The sequence below is a fragment of the Pseudopodoces humilis genome, chromosome 1, assembly GCF_049639895.1.
Source record: "Pseudopodoces humilis isolate 2021_Gansu_Grassland_sample_001 chromosome 1, ASM4963989v1, whole genome shotgun sequence".
Taxonomy (NCBI): domain Eukaryota; kingdom Metazoa; phylum Chordata; class Aves; order Passeriformes; family Paridae; genus Pseudopodoces; species Pseudopodoces humilis.
Genome location: NC_142200.1, coordinates 127,888,088 through 127,910,204, shown reverse-complemented (window position 1 = coordinate 127,910,204; position 22,117 = coordinate 127,888,088). Strand labels below are relative to the sequence as shown.

The 22,117-nt window shown below is 35.7% G+C and overlaps 1 protein-coding gene across 3 annotated transcripts in view; it reads left to right on the top strand.

The window, feature by feature from the left end:
• The window catches only part of CASD1 (CAS1 domain sialic acid O acetyltransferase 1), a 28,532-nt gene that overhangs the window by 1,230 nt on the left and 5,185 nt on the right, over positions 1 to 22,117 (top strand). For all 3 annotated transcript variants that reach the window (XM_005518807.3, XM_088051353.1, XM_088051356.1), the window contains exons 2-14: positions 4,117 to 4,213; positions 4,861 to 4,981; positions 6,538 to 6,582; positions 8,814 to 8,876; positions 10,048 to 10,092; positions 12,857 to 12,980; positions 14,617 to 14,831; positions 15,760 to 16,185; positions 16,587 to 16,676; positions 17,242 to 17,361; positions 18,318 to 18,474; positions 19,965 to 20,044; positions 20,903 to 21,004. In XM_005518807.3, coding sequence (XP_005518864.1) covers positions 4,117 to 4,213; positions 4,861 to 4,981; positions 6,538 to 6,582; positions 8,814 to 8,876; positions 10,048 to 10,092; positions 12,857 to 12,980; positions 14,617 to 14,831; positions 15,760 to 16,185; positions 16,587 to 16,676; positions 17,242 to 17,361; positions 18,318 to 18,474; positions 19,965 to 20,044; positions 20,903 to 21,004 — 1,685 coding nt within the window. The remainder of the gene's footprint in view (positions 1 to 4,116; positions 4,214 to 4,860; positions 4,982 to 6,537; positions 6,583 to 8,813; positions 8,877 to 10,047; positions 10,093 to 12,856; positions 12,981 to 14,616; positions 14,832 to 15,759; positions 16,186 to 16,586; positions 16,677 to 17,241; positions 17,362 to 18,317; positions 18,475 to 19,964; positions 20,045 to 20,902; positions 21,005 to 22,117) is intronic.

Sequence of the window (22,117 nt, the reverse complement as noted above, 5' to 3'; positions counted from 1 at the left end):
CTGGCATGTCAGTAAGTCTGAACTGACTAGTGTTAAATTTGAAGGCTTGGAAGCATTTACTGAATTCTAGAGTAGATCAAGCATGAGATAATTGAACTTGCCTGTTGTGCAGTGTTCCTTAAGGCACAAGAGAGTCACAAAACTAGACAGGAGGAGGGTGGCAAATTTTTAAAGAGGAATTGCAAGACTAAGCAAAAGGGGACTGACACATCAAGCATGTTACAAGGGAAATAATACATATATAATTTCAGTAAATTCTGGGAGAGTTAATGGGGGGTAAGTCTTAGATTGCAAAATGGTGAGAATTTGCTAGCCTTTATGTAAATTGATATGGTCAGTATGAATTGTTACAAACTGTTCAAGTTTTTTCACTAAGGCCTTTAGTTTCTTGAAGCAATTAAAGGGTAAGGGAAAGGTTTTCCCATAAGTGTTTAAATGGTAGGAGGTCATAGTGAAAACAGACTTACCAGTTTGAGCTTCTATGAACATAAAATGTGCAAAAGAGTTTACAAAAGGAAGGTGGAAAAATTACAGCAGACAAATTTTTAGGGTAGATAAAAGCAGAGGTAAAAAAGAGATCATTCTGGGAACTGCAGCGATATCAAACAGTTGAAATTCAGCAAATGCCACAATACGTTTGACAAGCAATGAAAAAACGAGTGGTTTTCACTGATAGTGCACACCTAAAGCTCACTGGCACCTCACTTACTCTCAGTGGTGTTGGTCACCGACTCTTAGTAGTGGTATAATAGAACTTGGAAAGTGTGTACAAAAGAGCAACACAAATGGCAGAAGAATAAAACAACTTCTCTATGAGAAAAAATGAACTAGAATAAAATTCTGTAGCCTGGACAGCAGAAACCTAGTAATTTCTTAATGATCTCATGATAGGAATTATTGGGGGAAGATAAATTGATTGTTACTGTGTCATAACACAAAAGGTGTCAACTAACAAATGAAATTAGGTAATACATTTTAAATGATTGCAAGAATGCGCTTTCTTTTACACATAAGACATTTTACACCAAGATTTTTATATCAAAAATATCCCAAAAAAGATTATCCTGATTTCCGAAGGGTGTATGAGATAGAGCTGCAAACAGGTTCAAAACTGCCAGGCTGTGAAAGCCAGGCCATGTCACATAAGGGATTGCTGTGTTTGTTCTGCTTTTATGCTTTCCCTTTTGTCTGGTTGTCATTACATATAAAGATTTTAACGAATTTTGGCCATAGCCATGCAAGTACATATTATTGATAGGAGCAGCCCAGTGTACTTCCTCATCAAACTTGCCTGTATAAAATTTACTTGTATGAAAAAATGCTGAACTGGGGTTGTAGAAAGTCAGATTTATGTTCAGGAAGACTGTTGTATTTAGGGGTCACCTACACTTTTTTTGCAAAAGGATGTGAATAAAGAGAAGGTACAGACTGTCTTTAATTTGTGGAGAGTTAAGTGGGTTGAACACTTACATACTGTCAAGTGAAGTTAGTGCTTTGTGGTTTTCAGTTGTTATATTTCAAAGGTAAAGTCCTAAACCTTTCTGGAAATAAGAATTTATTTAAAATTTTGCATCTTAAAATCAACACTAGTAAATTCTGTTTAAAACTACATTTTTTACTTTGGTTAATAGAGGACAATTGAATTTCCAGTTCTTTCAGAGTATGTGTTTCAGAGAAAGCTTTGTGTCTGCTCTGGCACTGAATGAAGACTTTGAAATTTCACAATTCCAATGGAATAACCACAATTTTGAGGAATGATAAATTAGAAGAATGAACATAATAAAATTCAGAAAAATTATACACTTTGTATAACTATAATGCATATCTAAGTAAGCATAAAAGTTAGTATGTTGGAAGGATAATTTACATAAAGAAAGAGTTTAGAAAGAATGGTCTGTGTTTTGTGTATACAATGGCATTTGGAATTCTTAGGTTTTGGGTTGGGTTTTTTGGTTTTGTTTTTTTGGGGTTTTTTTTTGTTTTTTTCTTTTAAGATCTCATTGATGGTTAAGAAGAATTTGTGGTGTATTAAAAGAAGCATAGTTCTTTGGCTGCTGTTTCACCTGTTAAAGCCAGACTTGAGCTTTTCTGGAGGCGTTGTCCGGTCTGTAACTTCCACTTTACTTTCTTGGGTGCTGTTTCAGTTTTGTTTTACTCCCCTGCCTCATATTCTTCCCTTATTTAATACTATTACGTTTGAAGGAAGATATCGACCATTGGTAATGGCCCAAATGAGTTTCAGGAGCTTTCTAATATTGCTCAGGGCAATAGTAAGATAATCCGTACCTGGAGTTGGGAAAGAAGGCATAACCCCTTGACATGAAATATTGTCTCTGTGTTTGAAATATATACGGTGTGTGATGTTTGGAATGTTACTTCAGTGTGCATACTGTAGGATGAAGGATTAATTGTTTTATGGGCAATTACTGTGGCAGGAGTGCCATGGAGTGCAGAGGTACTGAGCTTGGGTCATGACCTCTATATAAGGACATCCTCCAGTCTTGAAAACTTGATTGAGAAAGAAGTGATAGTGGTCTACAAATCATGACAGATATAAGTCCAAACTATCTTGTCCCATGGAAGAACCAGGGAGTGTGCCAAGTAAATGTAGTAGAAACCTTATTTCAAATAAAGGCAGATGATTCTTCAAGCATCAGCTCTGGATGTAGAAAACTCTGCAAGGATTCTGTGGGTTCTAAGGACTTGAAGATTGCATTCCATTTTAGGAAGTCCTTGGAATGAACATGGTTGGAGGAATATTAGGCAAGAACATAATGTTTATTTGCCTTCTTACTTACCTCTGAGCATCTGCGTTTGGACCCTGTTGGAGGCAGAATACCAGGATAGACTGATCATTGGTCTGTCTATGAATAACTGTCCTGATTTTCTTACACATCTTTCTCAGCAAGTTAATGGATGTCAGAGTGAGTCTGATTAGTCGTGGGTATTCTTTTACGAAGTTCACTCTTACATCATTTTGATACATCTACTTGTTGTCATCATTGCAAAGTGGAGGACTTAATATCAGTAGTAACTCTAAGCCACCTCATTATCAACTAATGTTGCTTTTGATTAGATAGTTCTTTTTATTATTCCTGACAGTTTCATTTTTTATGCAACTTACTTGAAATAATAGTTTACATGAGTTTGCAAGTTTGAGAATCAGGGAAATTGTGTAGCCTAAAAACCAAAGTATGAGGTGAGCATAATGAAGTGAAGGTTTCACAGAAAGTGTTAGGTATGGGCAGTGGTACATTGTTTCTGCACAAGCTAAAACAAGTCCCTACTATTTCATTCACAACCATTTCCCTGTTTGTCAGTGCTCAGAAATGCCAAGTATGACAAAAATGCTGGAGAGCAACTTCTCTTGCGTTGAATGGTGTTCAGTTGTGTTCAGTTAGCAGCAGAATCTGCTTGACATGGAGTTGGGAAGATAACAGTCACAACAGTTATGATTTCATAACTGACATATCTGAGATTTAACATGACCTGAAATACCAGCACCTGTAAAATGAGTCATCTTAATTAGCATAAAACTTATTGACTGGAAAAGATAAGTGCAGAATGATTAGTAAATTGATGTGTAAATGTTTGTTTGTTTGTTTGTTTTGTGTATTAACCCATATCACCGGTTATAAGATGATCACATGACTGTATGTCTTAAACAGGGAGATGTAATAGACTGTCCTGCAAACCTTGTGATGAGTTTTGTGTTCATACAAGATGCTGTGCATGGTGATTCTGTGTAGAAGATTGTTTTATTCAACAGTTGTATTCTTTAGTTTCATATTAATGTATTCTGGATAGTAGATAGTGTGGATTGGTGTCTCTTAAAGGAAATGTCATTCTAAGTCACAACATCTTTCTCACAGCAGAAGTGGGATCACTAACATTTTGTGGATAGGGGTGGGATTTACAGAACAGTATTGTATGAGTGAGAAGGCAACTTGCAGAAACTTATGCAAGGTGTATTTATAATCAGTTAAATTTGTTTACTACTGTTGATTATTTAAATTTCTGTTTTTCTGATGTTGTCAAAATATTTTTTATAATAGCAACAGTTTGTGTTTTACATTTCACGTGTCTGAGTTCTAATCTTACTATAACATTTTAAAGGTGGTGATACATGTGAGTATCTTCTGTCCAGTGGGAGATTTCTTGGAGAAAAAGTATGGCAACCTCACAGTTGTATGATGCATAAGTATAAAAATAGGTAAGGCAGCTCATGTCTTCTGTTCATTTGAAAAGAAGAGTCGTTGTTTGACTGCAGCTGCAGTAATTGCAGTATTGTTCATTTTATATCTGATTCTCCAGGCTTTCAAAAATATACATTTATCAGAAAGAAGTCTTTTCCAAGTACTTTGTGTGTTTACAGTGTTAACCATAGTTGTATTTCTCTATAAAAATACAAATAAATGTTGGTGATGGAGGTACTGGCACAAATTATGGAGAGCCACATGAAGCTGCTTATGTCACTCTCAGATTGCTGACTGTATGTGTCAAATTGCAAGTAAAAATATCCCAAATAAAATTGCCAATCACTTTTTTCACTTACTAGTAAGAAACTTTTTTTTTTTTTGAGTTATGCTGTATATTCCCATTTTGAAACTACTGTATTTGTAGCACACATAATAGGAAAACCTGCTTAGCTGTTTGCGTAATCCCATTAGCAGGAGAATTAATTTTCAGTTCTATGCAAATTGCAATAAACTGTTTATTAATTCAGCATGTTTAAAAAAAATTGTCATGCTTTAGAGCTGAATATAATGCTTACAATTATCTGTGTAGCTCTGTAGATTTTCAGCATACTTCTAAGATACATGTTTTCTGTAACATTACTGTTGCTGTTTTGTTTTACAGTGAAGCAAAAAATTGCCTCATAGACAAACATGTTGTGTTTATAGGAGATTCTAGGATTCGACAGATGTTCTACTCATTCATAAAACTGATAAATCCTCAAGTCAAAGAAGAGGGAATTAAGGTGAGATAGCTTGTTTTGTTGATTGGTTTTTTTTTTTTGTTTCTGTCTTCCCAATTTACCTCGTGACTCTTGCCTGAACTTCAAAAAAGCAAATTGTACTTTTTGCTGGCTTAGCCATATGAAAGGAGAAGCACAGAAGAAGAAGATTTTACTTGTTCTTTGAAGAAGAACAAGATTGGACCAAAATAATTGTTTGGGTACAGATGAGATAATTGTGAATCTGAGAACTAGGAAGCTCAAGAGAAAGCTTGCAGCAGCCTGGGAATAGATTAATGAAGCTGACTTGTCCCATAGCAATTGATATTTCGTATTTGGTTTCTTGATGAGAAGATGATTGCTCCCTTTGTATGTTTTTAAATAGTAGTAATTTGTGCCTTCTAATTTGTCATTTAAAATGTCAGTTAAATCACTGATCTAATCTGTTCATAAAAATCCTTGGGGCAATGACAGATTTCCAGGTCTAACTTGAAGCTGAAACTAAAAATAGCTTCAAGTCTTACCTTAGTTTTGATCACTGATGAAGAGCTGTCTGAATTTGATAAGGTGAAGTATGTAAACTGCTGTCGGGAAGAAGGAGGAAGAAAGGACTTAGGTGTATTGTTTGTTGAATAGAATGCTGATTTCTTTTGCTATATGATACTTTTAGGGCACAGGTCTTCATAGATGTACATACATATGTGATAGAAAAGATACCTTTTGCTTCCAGCAGTACATCAGATTTGTCACTTATTTAGTAATTCTGTCACTTAGAAGTGCAAGCTGGCAGTTTGTCCAGCATGCAGGCACTTCCACCTGTCAAAACAAGGTGTTTGATTGATCCAAGAGCTCTGGTTTTCCTAGTAAATTGGTTAGGTCACTCTTGCTGCCCAGCAGTAATGGTGAGATGATAGAGTTCTGTAATGGATTTTGAGTTGAGAGTATTTTTTGTCAAGCATTACTGAAATCAAGATCTCAGTTTGAAGAAGAGAAGTACACTTGTTCTTGTGGACTAGGACCAAAATTAATACTGTATTTAATGATTTTAAAAGAGTATTGTGTATGCATATCTGACTCTTTCCTTTCTTGTTTATTACAGTTTTCACTCAGAAAATTTAATAATGCATTCTAGATTTTATTTCTGCTTGAGATTATTTTCTTTTATTCTTTAATTAAAACTAGTTGGTTGTTTTGTGTAAAGGAGATGGGCAGATGAAAAGGAAGGCTGGAAAAATGCAGTGTAAGAAAAGAAGGAAGAAAAGTAAAGTTTTTTTTATGTCGGGAGGTTAAATTTAGGAAAATGTTTGATACCTTTGGAGCAGACTGAATAGAAAGTATTTCAGACTTTGTTGGCTAGATTGCTTCTAGGAAAAATAACTGTTTATTTTAGTAGCTTGTTTTATCAAGAAAGCAACATAAATATTTTGCATGAGTCCTCTGAGAAGTTTATACAAGAAAAATCCTTTCCACTGAAGGTAAATATTGTGTGAGAGCAAGTTAGTATAGGTATGTAAATATTTTGTTTTCATTCTGGAAGTTTTTCTTACTTTGTTTTTATTGTTTTGGGTTTTTTTTGACAGCATGGAAATATCCCATTTGAAGATAAATCTGCATCAATTAAAGTGGTAAGTTTTTATCTAGTGTTAAATTGCAAACCATAATCATGTTATTATTTCATACAATGTAATTGAAAATGCTGTCAGAGCTGAAAAGTTAAAAGAAGGTTAAGACCATCAACATTCTTTATAAATATTTCACAGATGTTTCACAGTATATCTTATCATACTATATTTTAAGAGAATTTGGCATGGAGTACTTGTATTGTGGCTTGGTTTTGGGCATAAGATCTGGAATCGTGTATAATTTTTGTCAGATCTTACAATTTGGCCTTTCCAAGCATACCTTTTGACAGGAAGTTTACTTTTTTCATGCTGTAAAAATGTGTATCTGGGTCTTCCTTGGGCTGGGTCTTCCTTGGGCTGCTAATTGTAACTGCCATTGAGCTTTGTATGCTATCCCAACAAGTAAGCCTTCCACCATTTTTGCATGTAGAAATAAGCACAATGTTGATTATAATGTGGATATTTAAAAAAAGAAAACAAAGTACTTGAGGGTAGTTTTTCTGAAGGACTCTCTTCTCCTCTGCCCTGGCAATGGAAATGCTGTCTTCAATAGCTTTCTTTGCTTCCCATGACAGCTGTCAGCAGTGCTGGGATTGTGCTAGTCATGTATTTATTTATGCCCTGAAGAAAACTCGTTCTCTATTCACCAAAACCAAAGAAGCAGTGTGTTTGTTGAGTTGTCTGAATGTGGGTTTTCAGTACTTGTTTGTGTACATGGTTAAGATTTAGGGTACAGAATAACATTTTAGGGTGTAAGCCCATGGCAATTTAAGCATGTGCTGACCTACTCCGTTGGCCTTCACAGTATGTGCCTGTGTTGGTGCTGTAGCTGGCACTGGTAAGCTGTAGAGTGGGCTGTTTCAGGAGTCAATTCAGCCAAAAAGTTACTTTGTAGGATTCCTTTTCGATCTGGTCTGATGTGGCTCATATGTGGTTATCTGAATGCTGGAAAAGGTGGGACAGAACGCAAGGCAGGGTGAAAGGGCTGATGCAGTGTGATTTGCATTGGGCTAGCCTGACAGGATCACATCTTCAAAACTCCTTAATCACGAAGATTTGAGATGGCAGGTCTGGGGTTTTGGGAGATGTCTGGTAGTTAATATATTCCCAGTCTGCTGCTTCCTTGTTTTGATGCAGTGTTGCTCTTCGACATTTTTGGCATGGTAGCTGAATTTCCATATTCAGACTGTGAGGTGACTCAATAATACAAATGTGGAATATGATTGACCATGAAAAGAGAAAATTACTGGGAACAAGTGAAGCATTTAATTTTGCCCTTTCTAGCCATCACAGTAACTCTTGTATCCTTCAGCCACTGCAGAGGACTGCATGATTGCTCACAGGTTCCACAGCCAAATAATGAATTGACAGTACTCAAATGAACTACCAAAATGTTACAGTCCAGAGGAATGGAAGATAGAGATGTCCTCTCTGCTGATGGTGTCTCAATATTCTGTTACAAAGTTTCCTCACAATAGGTTCTGCATGTGTAGTCCCTGCCATTTCCCTTCAATGTGTATTTTTAGACTATTCAATAGTGCTGTCCTAAGGAACAACTAAATGCTAGGAAGTCACAGCTTTCCCTGGGAGACATAAAAGCGCTAGTCTAGACTGTCCTAGATGAAAGTTGAGCACTGCTCCTGGCACCTAAAAGAATGCTGGTGGGTAATATGTTTAATAGCCATGACACTATTAGATTTAAGCACATGATAATTTATTAAGTTGTAAGGTAAATTGTTAGGTTTTGGTTTTGTTTGAAAATTATTATTTCATGCTATCAATTATTTTAAACTTTGGAACAAAGAAAACCTGCTGGTAAAAATCTGGAAAACTGAGCAAAAAGCAGGTTTTAGTAAGTTATAGATGTGACTTTGGATTTATCCTTGATTGCATTAGAAACCCAAGGACATCCCATTTGGCAGACATTAAAAAATTACCTTCTTGGTGAAATTCCAGCTCCTGAACTATAAATAAAAAATTGTTTCTCATGAGAGAAAAGTTTTGTGGGTTTGTTGGCTTCTTCTCCCCTTTTCTTTCCTGTGCATTCTGTTTTCCATGCTGGAGTAAGATGTCAGGCTTTCCATGCTAACTGTAAGGAAATCACAAGTCACTAAGCCAAATGTTTTTCCTCTACAGTTGAATTGATGGCAATTAGTTTGGTTTTTTGCATTTTTTGGTTTTATTCTACTGATTGTCTTTTAAGCTTGCAGAGTAAATCTGCCTTTATTTTACAGGATTTTCTGTGGTATCCAGAAGTTAATGGCTCTATGAGGCAACGTATCAAATCTTGGACAGAGGTTTGTTTTAAGAGGTCTATAATTTCACTTCAAAGTAGTGAAAGGGGGATGTTTACTGGTGTTTATGTTTCTGGCTATCTCCTAGTCTTCCAAGGATGGTATCTCATGGACCTTAAAAACCCCTAAGTAAAGTAGAAAAACCCTGCTTCCTAGGAGCAGGTTAATTAATCCTATTAAAGAGCTAAAAGATTTTCAGTCTGGTTTGGCATTTTACTTCCTCTGTGGCTGCAATGACTCCAGTGTGACCAAATATTTTGATCCTTATATCTCAAGATTTCAACTTGAGATATACTATGATTCTATGATTTTGTATATATGTTAATTTGAGTGTTTCAGAGTGAAGGGCAAAAGTAATTTGCAAAGTCAAGAATTCTTTGATTTTGTTTGTTTTTGATATCTCCCTAAATTAACACACAAATTATTTTATATGTTTCAGTTATGATACAGGTTGTCATGTTATTCTGTATGTAATTCTGACAACAAGTAATGCATTTACAGATTGGTGACTCATTTTTTCTTGTTTCTTCCATTGTTGATCTTTGAATAGCCTGGAGTTATTTAGTAGTAGCTCACAGTGATTATTTTCTATTCTCTCGATCATTCTTGCACAACACCTTCCATCAGGATAGCTGAAGTTATCATTTGGTTTTCTTTTTCTCTGGTTTCTACAAAAATTGAGAGCTGCTGGTTTTCCTTGCTGTGCCAGGATAAAACTGGTACTGAGTTGCTCAGGACTGTTTGTCTCCTTGTTCTCTTGTGTTTGGGTACACTGGCCCTTGTTCTTGTCCTACACAAGACAATGGTCAGTGCAGCAGCTCTAACAGATGTTTGACAATGCTGAGACTGAGATAAAAAGTTCAATAGTGTGCTCTACAGTTTACTTGACCTTAGGAGAAGATGTTTAAATAGCTTTTAAAGAGAACTTACGCTGCCAAATTGATCAGGACTGCAGTTGCTTATTGATACTTAATGCTTTTGTAGATTATGTTACGTCAAAAATCAGCTATCTTGCATATATCAGGTGTATGTTCTCCGTGATATAGCTGCAATCTACTCTTTTGTAGCCATTAGCTGATGGCAAGTGAATCACAGTTAATAAAGATATGAGTCTTAATAATGAGTGTAAGTTAAGAATATTTTAAAACTAATTAATTTTTTTTTTGTTTCTTAGGGTTCTGTGGCAAAACCTCATATAATTGTAGTAGGAGCTGCCACGGTAAGTTAATATATATAGGGGGTTTTAGTAAAGAAGAAAGGTCTTGTAGGATAACTTTAATATTCTTAAGTTGGTTACATGTTCAAGTTGTTAAACACATTTTGTAGTAAAATATCTATTCTCAATGGATTTGCTGTTACAAAAAGTAGTTTTAAAATATCTGGGGTGCTTTATTATAGCTTTGTGATGTACAGTACTTGCTTTCTGTCAACAATACTGGTTAATAAGCATTAATTTGCTTTAACCTGGCTAATAGAGTAGATTTAGTTAAAAGCAGATTATTAATTTTAAAAGTTAAATAAATATTTACATACTAATTGAGGTGTATTTTTAATACACCTTTTTCCATCACAAAATTCTACTTTTGAGCATGGCCCAATCTGGGATGGTCTCTTTTACCACACGTATTTCTTTTATATGTATATATGTACATATATATGTGTATATATATGGCTAGAAATCATAATTTTACATGGATAATTCAACAACTAAAGAGGCTGGAGTTCTGGAATCGTGTTACACTTGAAGATTCCACCACTATGTGCTGAAAACAGGGCAAGTACCAGAAGAGGTGCTCTAACCCGTCAGTTTGCCACCAAGCAGGACATTTCTACCTGTGTTACACTTGGCTAGAGTCAACCAATTCTTAAAAACTTCCAGGGATGGAATTCAACAGGCCCCCTTAATTAGTCCTTTCTAGTAACAAAGTCAAGTCAAACAAATGCTCATCTCATTATTTCCACATTTAATGTCCTTTACTTCCAAATATTTGGGAATTGGAATTTGGAAAGAATTAGCTAATATATTTTTATACCAGCTGAAATGTAAAGGGAGGAAAATGTGTTGCATTTACAACAAAATCCTTCAAAAGCAGTTTGGTTTAGAGACAGTTGAGGCACACTACCTGTCTGGAAACTTCTGGGCATGCCCATCTAAGGATGAATTCACTCAATTTTAAGAGGAGGTCATGTGTGTATGTAGACCTCCACACATTTCCTGAGGCATCAACAATTCTCCTTTTCCTTTAGGTGAGCCCCTAAGTTCCCTTCCTCTGAAGGATTGACATAAATATTTGAGCTTTAGGAATTGTAGTAAGCCTAGAAAATTGCTTCTCAGTCTGAGAATGTAGCATTTATTACTAGGATGAGTCATTGTCACTTCATACAGAAAATGCTGGCATTTGTTGGCATTTTTATGGTTAATATTGGATAATGTTCTGGCATGCAGAAGGTCAGGTTGCAAAACTACAGGACACTTAGCTAAATAGTTCTCTTTACTCGTGTGTATAGATTAGCCATAGCTTGTTGCCTTCTCTGGACAGCAGGAGATAGAAACTAACAATATGCAGGGGAGGCTCTGCTCTTTTTAACACTAGCATATTTATACAAGACATTTAATATGATATCTAGAATTGGACAAAGAGAAACATCCCCTATTTTAAGGGACTTCCAAAAAAATAAAAGCTTCAAAATTCAGACACATCAGTAACCTCACCATAGCTGACACTGGTGTGGTAACCTGCCACTAGATTAAACTGATATGTGCTCTTGGACTTCGCTGCATTTTAAAATTTACCTGTATCTTTAGCTTAGCTCTTGGGTTGGTCATGCTACTTTGGCCTGGACATGTCTGTCTTAAGATGTCAACTGCATAACAGTTTATAAATAGAAGTAAAGTCTTACAAGCTGGAGGAACTCCAGCTCATACAAAAGTCAGTTGCTTGCTTATTTTGGGAAAAGGAGCTTCTCTGAGAATGTCACTACCGTGCTCTGCTTCTTAATTCCTGACTTCCTGTTGTATAGAATGTGCTGCTTGAACTGTCTGTTAAATACTGTTGGTGTTTCAAAAGTAAGTATTTAGCTGCTGGGAGAAACTGTTTCTTTTTTTCCAGTGGGAGTTCTCAGAACATCTGTATGTTATTTGGTTTCATGAAGTATTAATTTATATTGAATAATATTTTCAGGAAGTCCATTAATCAGTGTACTTGTCTTACGATGAAATTTTTATGTAGCTATTTAGAGATAAATAGAGTTTGCTACATTTAGGCTATTTGTTTTGGTTTTGCTTTTTTTAGTTTTTACTAAGTTAGTAGATAGTTAATACAGTAACATTTTAAAAAAATGTTGCATCCATTTTTCATTTAGTGTGGGAAATAATTTTCAAAAAATAATTATCAAAAAAATAATATTTAAAAAAAATATTTTTTCATTTTGTATGGCTATAGCATTCTCCCAGGGATTTCCTATAGAAGATTAAACCAGAGATTAAAATGGCTCTTGTTTGGTTTTTTGGGGATTTTTTACCCCTTGTGGATATCTGCAAAACAGGTGGAAATACTGGAACTTGATACCACCATCAAGTTTTGTTTGCATGCATTTCTTGCTGTGGTCAGTTTTTCTACAGTAGACTTGGCTGAACGGGCCAAGATTTTTCAGTAACAAGACTGGCTTTGCTACTTCATTGTTGGATAAAGCCTTTGACTTTGAATTAAAACATCTTGTGTAATTTAATTCATGAAAAGTCAAATATACACATAAGTTGAACAGTAAATACTCTGTACTTAGATGATGTGATTGAATGTAATTATTTGTCTGGACAGCTACTTGGTCCAAAAGAATTTTTTTTGCACTTTTGAATAGAAAACTGAAGAAATCTACCTGTATATGATGAAATAATGTAAAATAGCTACAAGTGGAGCAAGGGAATCAAATAATTAAGGGTCCTCTGACATACAGGTTTTGAATTTACTTCTTTATTTCTCCAGTGGTCTATCAAGATTCACAATGGCAGCAACGAAGCCCTTGCACAATATAAAATCAATATCACTTCAATTGCACCTCTTTTGGAAAAATTAGCAATAAGTAGTGATGTTTACTGGGTCTTACAAGGTAAAGTAATGAACAGTAGGTAACAATTTTTAACCTCACTGTGTGTGGAATCATTATGTTGTAGGACATGGAAAACCTAATCTATACTTGCAGATTGAAAAAGGTGTTGGTTGAACTTCACTCTCTCCTTTCTTGCAGTCTTAACTAAGCTGATACATAAATAGCTGCTACTACTGATAGAGACTTCAGAGCTTTATCAGGAAAAACTTTTGCCTTAATTCTTCTTAGCTTACTCTCAGACTCAACATGCCAGGTCTATTCTCCCTGTGTTGTGCTCCGTACATTCCTCCTGGGAGTCTAGAACACAGGTGCATGCAACAGCAGTATTCCTGTGGTTTTGTTCAATTGAACTTTCAGATTATATTAGTAATAGAAGAAGTTGAACAAGTGCATCCTCTGTGTGTGTCTAGAATGAATAGACACACTCTTGAGAACATGGAGAATTTAAGTCTCTAGAATGAAACTTGATTCTCTACACTGTGACAAGAAATCATGGCTCACAATGAGTTAGTGAGATTTTTATTATGGCACCAAGCTTAATATTTTGTTTAATATTTCCCTGAAACTGAACAATGAGCTCATAGGTAGAATGTTCTCCTGGTTTCTCAGCCACAGGACACAGCATTTTAGATTGCCATCACCTCAGTAAGAAACAGGCAGATTTTGAGACCTGTTAGCAGCATACCCAGCTGTACCCTTACAGTCACATCCAAGTTCCTCTGAAAGGTGGTTCTGGAAGTGAATCTGAATCAACAAATCAACTTCCCATTCCTTTCAAAACCATGTTTGTTTATACCAGAAGCAGTTAGTTGTCAGACTTGTCCCATCATGGTATTGCTAAGGACCTAGCCCATTTATATAATCTCTGATCTCTTTAATGGCCCAAGTGGGAGGAGAAGCAGTCTGTACAGAGTTATCAAGACACTGATTATCCAAACACAGGCATGAGGTGCCTAAAGTAAATCAATCTGCATCTCACAGTGTGTCAGAGCAGGAGCTTTTTACAGGAACTTAAAGACCTCCGGCTGACCTTTTGATGTAGAACCCCATATCAATTTCTTTTAAGCTTTACATAATTTCTGAAGCCTGTCAGCAATTAAGTTTACCCTTTTTTCTGTAAAAATGAGATTCTGCCATAAGTCAAACTGGAATCAACAGGAGCAAGTGGAATGTTTATGGCCTTAATGAGGAGCTTAAATGAGGAGCTGGTTTTTTCCACAGAAAAAAAGAGGGTTTGAGAAAGTTGTTATTTTTTTTTTTTTTATATGTCTATTCTGCTTCCTGTTTTCTGCCCTTTTTCCTTTGGAGTCTTTCATTCTGAGAGAAAGACTAAGCAGCTCTGCGCTCTAGCATTATGTGCTTTTCCTGGATTCAGAGAAATTAAACAAGCATTCATGTCTGGCCAGAGCTTTTTAACCTACAACTACTTAGGCATTAATAGGGAATGGTGATAAGAACATTTCACGATAAACAGCTCTGGTAACTGTAACAGTAATTTATTCCTTGCTGCACATTTTTTCTGTATAATTAAACATTTGTGACCTCTTAAATGAAAGTAGCTCATGCAACTTGAGCTAAAGAAACTCTTTGATAAGTAGAAGATTTATATGTTCATTCTTTATCCTTTCAAATTCAGATCCTGTTTATGAAGATATGCTGAGTGAAAGTCGGAAAATGATCACTAATGAGAAAATAGATGCTTATAATGAAGCAGCTGTTCGTATTCTGAACAGCAGCTCCCGAAATTCCAAAGCTAAAGTTAAAGTGTTCAGTGTATCAAAATTGATAGCACAAGAAACTATCATGAAGTCTGCAGATGGCCTGCATCTCCCTGAATCAAGCAGAGATACAGTAAGTGTTTCTATCACTGGTCAACATTAAAAGTAGCAATAGTAAAACAAGATCTGAAGTGAATGTTCTGAAACTGCAGACAGTATGGATGTAATGAGGACCACATTTGTCAGGGAATTTTGTTCAAAAAATTTCGGTGGGTGGGAGGGAGTGCAGTCAGTTTTATAGGCATTTTAAAAACATAATAGAAAACACATTAGTGCATAACTATTTTAAAATAGCTGTTAAACCACCAGATCTTTTAGATCCTGAATGCAAACTTCATGCTTTCATGTGTATGAATGACTTGAGGTGGTAATGACTTATAAAGCAGTGCTAAGAAATAAGTCTTAAATTTTCCCCTATGTGTCCAGAAAATTTGGTTTGGTAAGGAGCATGCAGAGGATAACAAACACACAGTATAGACCTCCCTGATTGCATGGAGTGCCTCTGACTTTTTTTCTAATCTTTTACTGAGCAATATGTATATGCATGCAGTGAGCCCATGTGAGCTTTTCAGCCTGCCCTTTTTGTGAAAGAGCTGTCCCATCATGTCACTTTTGGTTCCATTCCTTTGCAGGTTTAAGTTGCTTTAAAGTACTGGATGAACTTAATGTCATCACATGTTTCTGTCTCACATGTTTTAGAGACTTGCATTACTATGCCCCTTTAGAACCCAAGTTTGTGAGCTGTTTTTCATTTATAGACCTTCTACAGCCAGTAGAGAGAACCCTCCTGTTCTAAGATCAGCCATTTTTGTGAAGAAGTGTTTTGACTGGACTGTTGAATGCAACTGGGTATATGGTGGGACTGGAAGATTTAATTTTTGTAATGATAAGGGAGAATTGCATGTCTTACATCAGTGCATGATGCAGAAGAAAATCTCTTTTGAAGGTTTCTTTTTTTAATTAGAAATTAATTATCAAAACTGCTTATTTTTTTTTTACAGAATGCAATGATTCTTATGAATGTCTACTGCAATAAAATAATGAAGCCCATTGATGGGTCCTGCTGCCAGCCTCAGCCTCCTCTCACTCTGATACAGAAGATAGCTTTCTGTTTTTTTACTTTGTCCATTATTGGATATTTAATTATCAGCTTAATTCATCGGAATAATTATCGGAAGAACAAATCATGCACTGATTTGGAAAGTGGAGAGGAGAAGAAACCTGCCATCAGCACACCTAACGTTTCTACTTTAGAGATGCTCTTACACTGCTTTTGCAAACTTGGTCTAATCATGACCTATTTTTATCTATGTGACAGAGCAAATCTTTTCATGAAGGAAAATAAATTTTACACACATTCATCTTTCTTCATACCAATCGTCTATATCTTGGTTTTGGGGGTATTTTATACTGAAAATACCAAAGAGGTAATGATCACCTTGACATCCCACTAAAATGTTTCCCATTTGTATGTAAGATAACCAATTTCTCAGTATTCAAGGTTAATTTTTCAAAGTTAGTATAACTCACCTGCAAAAAATGCCTTCTCAAGCAGTATAATGTTTGCATAGAATTACATGTAAAGGCTTTTTGAAGCCATATGGATGTTGCCACTTTAGTCATTCTCACTCTTTCAAACTGGAATTGATCAGAGCTCAGCTAAAAGAAAATTGAAATTATCTTAAATCTGTGCCCACTAGACAAGACTTTTACAGTTGAGACCCATTTACCCATAAAGTGGTTTATTGTTTTGAACTTTTTCTCCTCATTTTGTAAATATTCCTTGTTCTTTTTGGAATAGCAACACTCTTGTTTTGTTTTGCATTAGACTAAAGTGTTAAATAGAGAACAGACTGATGAATGGAAGGGCTGGATGCAACTTGTTATTTTGATTTATCATATCTCTGGAGCAAGCACTGTAAGTGATTTGAATTTTTTTACTTTTAGGGGGAATACAATTTGTGTATGTTGTTTCAAAAGAAGGATAGTGTAAATGGGCATTAGAACTGAATGGAATTAATAAATAATGCTATTGTTTCAGTAGATTTAAACATGGTATTAGCAGAGTTAGTTTTTTTAAGTGTAGATTTCATTGCTAAAAACATTAGATATGTTACTTGACCAGTGAAAAAAAATTTCGTATGTGTAGAATATTTAATTAATTTATTTTTAATTGCTAGCAGTTTAACCTTCAGCTGAAACTGCTGAAGGTGAGCTTTCAAAGAGCCCTTCTTAAGCCTCTCATAACTAGTAATAGTATATGGCAAGTGTAAAGCAATAAATAGAAAAAATTGGTTTTAACATCAGAGGTTAGGACACCAAAAGAGCTTAGTAAGAAACAGGGCAATGTGTACCACAGTGTTTCTTCCCTTAGTTAAATCTGATTTACTGTGATGCAGAAGTAGCTTAAAATAGAGGGGAAAAAGGAATGCCAAAAATATTTACATGGACATTTATAAAAGGTGCTTTATTTTTCTCAACAGTTTTTGCCTGTGTACATGCACATTCGAGTTCTGGTTGCTGCGTATCTGTTTCAAACAGGTTATGGGCACTTCTCATATTTTTGGTTGAAAGGAGACTTCGGTGTATACAGAGTGTGTCAGGTAAGAATATCTGTCTACTATTTTTATAAATAAGCTTGTCAGATAGCAAAATATCCGTACTATATTCATACTCTCTAAGTAATGTGAGATCAGATGACTTAACCAAGGTTTAAGCAATAAAAATGGCTGTTGTGTCTATGTAATCTGATCTGTTTAATTGGTAGTGTTTATCTAATACAAACTTAAACCATATAAATAATACTTACAATGTAAAAAATGCAAGTACATACTCTCTGAAATATCAAGACAAATATTTACTAATAAATAGCAGTGGAGATTCTATTGCAGTAGCAATATACAGCATATAGCAATGTATAAGTAATGAGCCAGCTGGGCTTCCAAAGACAGTGTATTGGAGCCTACGTTTATTAATAAAGAAAAAATAATTTTCACACCATAACAATACTGGGAAACATACCTGGTTTTGTGACTTCCCTCCTAAGTTTTGCGGTATATGCTGTAGTACTTTAATGTTTTTTCCTAATACATGTATTTTATTGCTGTTAAGTCTTACATTGTCCTGTAACTCAGGTCACTGTGCTTATTTAATGTATGTTTACAACCTGGTAATGGCATTAGCCTGGCTTTAACTGAGCTATCCCAGGTAGCTATGGGGGTGAAAAAAGAGACATTAACAGCATCCAGCAACTGGGGCACTTGGTTCCCAGTGACTTGGAAATAGTCAGATTAGGTTAACCTTATTTTCATTGCAATCTCTTCCTGTGCAGGCCAGGGTAGGACAGGTCCAAAACCAGATAATCAGCCTGCAGTCTTCCATTGCCCTGCTGCTATTCCCTGTGCTACTTTTTCTGTGTTTCAATTGAAATACAATCAGCATGTGAGATGTAAAATACTTAGATATTTTTGTGTAGTGCTAAAGGAAAATGTCCTCATCTTTCTCAGCTTTGCCTCCCAGTTTACATATCCTCTGTCTTCTCTCCTCTGACACACCCCAGGTTTTATTTCGTCTCAATTTCTTGGTTGTGGTACTGTGCATAGTGATGGACCGACCTTACCAGTTCTACTATTTTGTGCCATTAGTCACTGTCTGGTTTATGATCATTTATGCCACCTTAGCTGTATGGCCTCAGATTGTCCAGAAAAAATCAAATGGTAAGATTTCTTTTTTTCTTACTGCTATAAAGCATTTTCATGTTACTACAATGATGATCATACAGAAATGGCATTGTTGGTAGGTCTCAGTCTCTTTGTTAGTCAAAATATGATAGACAGCTGCTCACAGAAATACAGTTTGTTATAGGTGAATTAAGTCAGTTGAAAAATATAACAGCTGATGACTAAACTCTACCTCTTCTTACAGTCGGATTAGAATACTTTTTAATATGTTTTGATCATCAAAAATGTGTTTTACCAAGAATTGTAATTTTACTGAATGGAAATAAAAACCATAGGTTGCATTGTCTGTGCTTGCTGAGGCTGTCTGTCAGATGCTCAGAGTGCAGCGTGAGCAGGAAGTGTTTAGACTTCCTCGTTCTGTGTTGCCAAGGTGTCTGTGTTGAGCACCAGTTCTGCTTTAACTGGCCAAATAAGAACATGGGGCTTGCTATCCTAATCTCTTAGCTTAAGTGAGCTATCAGAACTATGTCTTGTGGTACAAATAAAAATGGAAGTAAAATCCCAGTTTATGTGTTGTAGATCATTAAAAACCTGTAAAGCATGTAGTAAATGCTTATTATTTAATTTGCCTAAATTAGAACTAAAACCTTAAGAGCCTCAAATCCTCATTCCCTATTGATGGAGGAGTATCCCCATTTTATAGCCTGAAGATGACAACAAAATATACCAAATATATACCAGGAATAGATGCTGCAAAAATACACTTAGAGTAGTTTTACAAGCTATCTCAAAGGCAAATATCTTCAATTAAATTTTTTTTTTTCTACAAAGGCACTTCTCTTGCAGAAACAGAGAAGTAACTCTTGTGTACTTCAGAGCAATAGTGTACTGTGAAGCTAGAAACTCTTTAAATTATAACTTTCAGTTGTTTATGATCCTGTTTACAGCTGCCAGTTTATATGGCAGGAGTGGAAATGGTCTCTGTTGCAATGCTGAGGTTTGGTTAGAGCTTAATGTCAGTGGACAGCTTTGAGGAGTAGATACTTGTCCTTAATGACCTGCAGTTGAACTTTGGAGCAAAACTGGTATCTCAAAGTCAAATAATATTTACTTTACTTGTTTCACATGACAAAAGGCAGGCATTTTTATGTATATATTTGTTTACATTCACCTAGAATAAGGACTGCCTATGCAGAGTGTTTGGGAAAGCACAGGTTTTAAAACAGTGTTTCTGTCTGAACACCTACGTTCTCTTCTTTATGTGTTTTGTCCCTGTCTTAGACATGAAGCTCAGTTTAGGCTAAATAGCTTTTTAATTGCTGTGAATGCTTATTATAATAGCTTAAAGTAAAATTTAAATGTAGACAGTGATAAAATATTGCAGGTAATATTTGAACATTTATTTATGAATGGATCTATTACAAAGCACAGCTACACTAAATAATTGGCATTATTATTTAATGTGTCTTGGGGTTTGCTATTGAAAAATTAATGATAGTATAATGATTAATTTATTTCTTCCTCAGGGAACTGCCTGTGGCACTTTGGTTTACTGCTGAAACTGATTTGCTTACTGACATGTATATATTTTCTGTCATATTCTCAGGTTTGTAAATCCTGGCTATATTTATCTTTAACGACTCAAGAGTATATTATTACCTGTCTCTACTTTTTGATGTGCTTATAATTTTTATATTTTCTCTAGTGTCATAAATACAGAAGAAAAATAAAAAATAGTCTTTTGATTTCTTCTCATATTTGAATTAGTGTGGGTGCTGGAAAAAACCACAACTGTGTGACTTACTCATTGGTTTATTATTTTTGACAAATTTTCAATGTACTGCTGTGAATGTAGTAAATACAAGGGCCTATGCTGTGGGTTTGGGGTGGGGTTTTTTATGTGCTTAGAGTTAGTGGGTTTTGCCAGTATATGGGGATGCATATGGTGATAGTGAAGTTCTGTGTCTCTAAGAGAGACCTAGTGTTGGCTTTGATACCATGTCAAAAGACTGGTTCTCAGGCCAAATTATCAACTACCTGCATACTGTAAGTACAGCTGACAGAAGTCAGGGCAGAGTTTGTCACTCCAAGATAAACAGGGGGGTTATGTGGTTTTAATCCCTCACTGGTTTTCATCCTGTTGAACTGTAGTCTTGGAGTGCATGTTCCTTATCACAGCCTGTTAGTAGATCTCTCCCTTTGAGAAGCAGTACAAAATGGAAGGCTTGTACTTTAAGGGGAGGCAAAACTCAAACTCTATCTCATGTGAAGAAGTTTTTTTCTTTTCTTTTTTTGTCTTTTTTATTTTTTTGTGGGGGAGAGGCTTCTAAAGAATCCTGTTATTTTTCTAGTGCATGTAGCTAGTGAAATAAGGATAGAATAGTATTAAGCATGCTATTGATTTAAATTTAGTAAACACGGTTGACATCAGTGTTAATGCTTTTTCCATGTTTGTCTTTTACAGGGTGCATTTGAGAAGATATTTTCATTTTGGCCATTGTCCAAGTGTTTTGAACTGAATGGGAATGTCTATGAATGGTGGTTTAGGTGGAAGCTGGATCGCTATGTATGTAACATTTGCATAAATTTATACTCATCTTTGAAGTGTGTGTTTTAATTTGTGGGAAGAGGAAGGGTTGTTTTCCTTTCCTCCAGAGAAAACAGGAGTTTGTTTGCTTCGGTATTTAGTAAAAGACCAAGCTACATGCACTTTTGTTCTGCAAATGTCTATCAAAGCCTTGCGTAAAGGATGAAGCTTGATTTATTTGCTTCTGGATTTAAAAAATTAAATATAAAGTATCCTAGATCTGTCTTTTCTCAAAAATTTTACTGTGAAAATTTAACACCTGTTGCACTTCAGGCTGTTGAAATACAAGGAAAACTACTGTGATGGCTTTCTTAATAATACTTCCTGGAAGTTGAATCAATTAAGGATATATTTCTTTAAAGGTGATATTTAAAACCTTAAAATCAGGGTCTTGGTGCCCAAACCAGACTGTTCTTGTACATATTTTTAAATGGTTTTCTACTGGGAAAGTGCTTTGCTTCCAGTTATTGACCCTACAAAGTGGTTGAATAGAACAGGGAGACATTGATGGAGTTTCTTAGATGGAAGCTTTTATGTGTTAGATTTACCCTTAACGGGGTCAGTCACACGTGTGTCCCTCTGGGGCCCCTGGGAGGTGAAGTCTGGGTCACAGAGCGCTGTCACACCCTGCCTGGCATCTGCTGTGAAAACTGTGCGTTGGGTGGTGCTGCTGAAGAGCAGAGCTCAAAATAAATGCAGAGGACAAGCACTGCGTGGGCCTGAAACAGCGTCGTGTTGCCAGCTAATGAGAACTTGGCATATGATTGTAAAACACTCTGTTGAAGAATTGTCTGTGAGAGAGGGAAACACTTGTCCTGCTTCTTGAATGTTTTCACCTGCCAGTTTGGGAGAAAGCCAGAGACTTGTGGTTTTTCTCCAGAGAAAGCCTTTTCAGTGCTGGCATAGATTTCAGAGGGGATAGTAAGTACTTGAAAGCTTCTTGAAGTTTCATTGTCTTTAATGCTCTCTGAACCATTAGTAAAGGTTCTTTATTTGTAGGTTTTGAGTTGAGTTTAAAACACAGTTTATGACTATCTTCTGTAGAAACTCTGGTTTTGTTTGCTTCTGTAAATCTGGGAAGGGACCTTTTGA